Raw genomic sequence first — 5,000 nt, 5'->3', positions numbered from 1 at the left:
GTAAAGCAGTAAAAAAAATGAATGAATAAGATGTGACTGGTGATATAATTAAGATCTTAATATTCAAACATACATGAAAGAGAAATAACCTTTAGTTGTATAAAAACTCAAATCTGAGACAATATCAGAGTGATTTACATGCTTTTCTTCCACTTATATCAACTTACCTTAAATCACCGGTTTTAATAACAGCCAAAAATGGAAGTTGAGATACATATGCTTAAATCTATTCTTTTCTTAGGAACATGAACACATACAATACATGCACAAACAAATCCATATCTGTGCATATGTCATGTATAAAATAATTAGCAAAACACAACATACTGTAATGTATATACAATTCAGTTACACTACTGGTACATTAGTTATGTAAATATACCAAGGTTTCAGAGGACAGCTGTATGTTTGGTTGTCTCACTGCAGAGTGCAAAATATATTTTTAAGCTTTTATAAAATCTTGTTTACTTTAAATATATGCCCTGAATATTTCTTGAGTTAAGAATATTTATGTTAAACATCTGAAAGACAACTGTAAAATATTAGCACCAAATTCTACAAATCTATTCTAAAACAGTTAAAGACTGATTAGTTTTAGTAAATGTTTTTATAATATACTGTAACATAAAACATACTAAAATGTATGGGTAAATGCATAATCATGCACATATATATCTATACGTAAGCAAATGCAAACCCTATACATACACACTGATACATGATAAGCATTGATTAAATACAGTTATTCTGTGAGGTGCTTCAAAAATTACATTGGTTTCCATATCTAACTTTTCACTTTTGACTTTGAATATTTATACTGTAAAAAATTTTATTCTTCATGTGGAAGCCACTGAAAGATGTTACCTTTTTTTCCTGAGTTGAAAAGATATTATTTCTAATCAAATAACACTTATATAGTTATGGGTATCCATTTAACATGTACAGATATTTCATGAATGCCTTCCTATGTACTAAACCTGTTTTATCTATCACTGAAGTACATTCTTATTGGGAACATATATTTCCATTAAAATAAAAGATATTGTAAAAAACCATTAAATAGAACAAAAAAAAAAAAAAAAATGTATATATATATATATATATATATATATATATATATATATATATATACATGAATCTTTCACTTACATAATGCTCATTTGTGATGACATCAGAAAAATAGTAAAAGGACATAACCTAATTGGCACATTGCTTCTGCAATTAGGACATTTAGAGGTGTATTCTAGGATTATTTTCGAGTCTCATTCATGGGCAGTTTATAATTGGCTTTTTATTACATAACTGTATTTCAAAAGATTATACTTGATTAAGATTAATCTTTTATTCATTCTGCTCTAGTGTCATATATATCAAAGGAGACTACTTCCCATGGAAGGTTGTGGCCATGATTTAAAAGCTATATTTGCACAGATAACAGCTGATATTAAGATTATTAAGATTTTTCAAAGAATGAACTCTGCCATTTACTCAGATCAAGGTTCTCTATATGTTCTTAGTCTTTTCTCTCAAGCTCATTAATGAGAGTGGCAAAGTCAGTAACATACCATGTTGCAGTGTTTCTCACACTTTCTCTGACAACATTTCCTCCAAAACCTGAAAATAAATAAAAGAATCATTTGATGTGTTCAAACATTCTTACCTGACCATATGTACTACTGTAACCAAATCATAACTTTTTGATGAATACAGATATGCCACAAAACAAGCACATCTCTGACAATAAAGCTTACATTAACACAGCTCTAAAAAATCTAATCTATATTCTGTATTTTGTCAGTGACCTAATAATGTTTAAATATATATTCCTTTGAGTATCCATACATGTGAAAAAAAAACATACCTATAAAGGCATCAGCAGGTGGGCATGCTTCCATATCTGTTGCTCCATCACCAATCATGACAATCCTGGAATATCCTTCTTTCTTTTTCAAGTGAGAAATTACTTCAGCCTTGCCACCAGACCTGCTGGTCAGTTGTGCTTCATCAAAACCACCATATTCTCCTGTGAAAGAAGTGCTTTATAATACTCTGCTTCTAAAGTTATATGGGGTCTGTTTATTGTGCCCATCCGAAACACACATAAGAACTTGAAAACCAAAATCAAAACCAAAACAAAGAAGAAAAAGGTTACATACCATCATAGAAGAACTTCAACCTGTTGGCAAAAATGTTCTCCAAGGGGATATTGAGCATTTTTGCCACAGGTGCAATAAGGGATCGGAATCCCCCGGACACAAGGTAAACATCTACATCACGAGCATGCAGGGCAGACACCAGCCTCCTGTGTACATATATTGGATGAAATTCCTGTACGAAATATTAATAATAATGACCTGAATTAATTATGTGAACAATGCAAAGCCCTAAATTATATACACAAAATATATATTATACATATGTTGAAAAGTAGTTGACACTAGTCATAAATCGGTGTTAACAGATGTAAAAAAAAAATATATATATATATATAAATAATAAAAAAAAGGAAAATTATCACATACCCAACATCTTTCGTGAGTTTTGGCGGGTGTGTCCGGACAAATCGTTGTACTGTTTCGAGGTTCGGTCGAAGAATGTTAAGCCTCATTCTCAGAGCATCCCTAAATTCCATCCTACCCTGCATGGCTTGCAATGTCCTACGGGATAAAAGGAAATGCTTGTAAATTCAAATTTGGATTTTAAAATACTTTTTATTTATTCATAACACACACATATATAGATTACATATACTATACATGCACATAGGCATATGCATATACATACACATAAACATATATGTTATATATACATTCATACACACACATAGATACATACACAGACGCGCGCGCGCACACACACACACATATACACATACACATACACACGCACACACACGCACACACACACACGTGCGCACACACGCACACACACATATATGTAATTATACATAGACAAGACATATATATACACATACATATATCCAGTGCTCTAACCAATGGTCCATCGCGGAAGTACATGTTATAGATACATACATACATACATACATATATGCTTACATACACAAATATATATACATATACATACATACATGCATACGCACACATACACGCGCACACACACTCACACGCACACACACACACACATATATATATATATATATATATATATATGTGCATATGCATATGCATATACATATACATACATGTTATGCACACACACATACACACACACACACACACACACACACACACACACACACACACACACACACATATATACACTTACATACACATACGCACACAAACACACACGCACATGCACGCACATGCGCACATACACACACACACACACATATATATAGATAAATATTTATACAATACATATACATATGCGTATGCATATACATATACATACATATGCTTGTTATATATACATATATATATTCATATATATATTTACATATGTTTATAAATATACAATAAATATACATAGGCATATGCATATACATACACATACACATACATGTTATATGTACATACACACATATATATATATATATATACACACACACACACACACACACATATATGTAATTATACATATACAATATATATACATACATACATGTTATATATACATACATACATATATACATATATATACACACATATATATACATATACATACACACACATACACACACACACACACACACACACACACACACACACACACATATACACAATACATATACATATACATATATATATTTATACATATACAATACATATACAGACATGTTTTATATATATATATATATATATATATATATATATATATATGTATATCATGCGTATAAATGTACATATCCATATGCATATACATGTTATATATACATACATCTATATATATATAAATAATACACACACACACACACACACACACACACACACACACACACACACACACACATATATACATATGAATACATATATATATACACACACACATGTATATGTGTGTGTATGTGTATATATATATATATATATATATATATATATAAATCCCTATGCCAAACTTACATCTTTTTGATCTCCTCTCCCTTTCCACAAAAGGCTGCCAACTGATCCAGTCCCTCATCTGTTATGACTGTGGAATCTACATCAAAACACACTGCATCTGATGATCGCCATACCTCCATACACTCTTGCTGGGAGGGCAGCTGGCACTCTGAAAACATTGAAGAGCCATTGAAGTACTGCTTCTGTAATAAAGACTTAAATTCTCATTCAATTATGAAGTACTTTAATTTATTACAAAAATAACACATACGACATAACAAATAAAACTATGCATTAAAAATCAGGCTGTTATGCCCAGTATTACGAGAATCTCATGATATCTATAATCATCTAGTGTTTGGGAAAATCCAATCACACTGTAATCAAGATGAAAAATTCTGACAAAAATGGTCTACATGTTATGTACCATCCACTGACAGGCGTACTCCGTGTGCATCAAAGGTATATTAACAATGCTAAGTCCGTTAAACGTGCTTGACCTCTGTTACCTTCTAATTCTACTAACTAGATACATGAAACTTTAAATATGATTAGGTGGTAGCTAAATCAGTTCCCCGACTGATAAGAGTAAAGCGGCGGACATCCTTCACTTAAAAAAGGGGAGCTTGCAGGGATACAAAACTTCTGTGTTAACTTTTCTCCATAGCATTGAGAAAATGACTGTGTTTGGTTGCATTTTAACATTAATGACATTCCTAAGCCTTCTGATCATTTTTTTTCTTGTAAATGAAAGTTAAACGAAAGCACGTGCTGCACTCTTACATTTGACATCCGCCATGTCACTTGAATCCTTGCAACTCAGGTCATTGTTGAAGGTGAATTGACGAAAGTGAAGGTGAACTAACGGTCTGACCGTTGCTCTGTGTTACTTGATACAACATTTGATGAATCGTTAGTTTTATTTTGTTTTACCTGATA

The 5,000-nt window shown here is 31.6% G+C and overlaps 1 protein-coding gene across 1 annotated transcript in view; it reads right to left on the bottom strand.

Annotated features, from left to right (window-relative positions):
• Nucleotides 1-5,000, bottom strand: part of LOC125031039 (phosphoserine phosphatase-like) — a 9,752-nt gene that overhangs the window by 420 nt on the left and 4,332 nt on the right. Inside the window, exons 2-6 of the mRNA XM_047621458.1 lie at nt 4,083-4,230; nt 2,523-2,657; nt 2,157-2,302; nt 1,862-2,023; nt 1-1,614 (exon numbers count right to left, since the gene is read on the bottom strand). The exon at nt 1-1,614 is cut by the window's left edge and continues 420 nt beyond it. Coding sequence (XP_047477414.1) covers nt 1,514-1,614; nt 1,862-2,023; nt 2,157-2,302; nt 2,523-2,657; nt 4,083-4,230 — 692 coding nt within the window. The 3' untranslated portion in view covers nt 1-1,513. The remainder of the gene's footprint in view (nt 1,615-1,861; nt 2,024-2,156; nt 2,303-2,522; nt 2,658-4,082; nt 4,231-5,000) is intronic.

Source organism: Penaeus chinensis, chromosome 12 (assembly GCF_019202785.1).
Source record: "Penaeus chinensis breed Huanghai No. 1 chromosome 12, ASM1920278v2, whole genome shotgun sequence".
NCBI classification, from domain to species: domain Eukaryota; kingdom Metazoa; phylum Arthropoda; class Malacostraca; order Decapoda; family Penaeidae; genus Penaeus; species Penaeus chinensis.
This window is presented reverse-complemented; position numbering and strand designations above follow the sequence as displayed.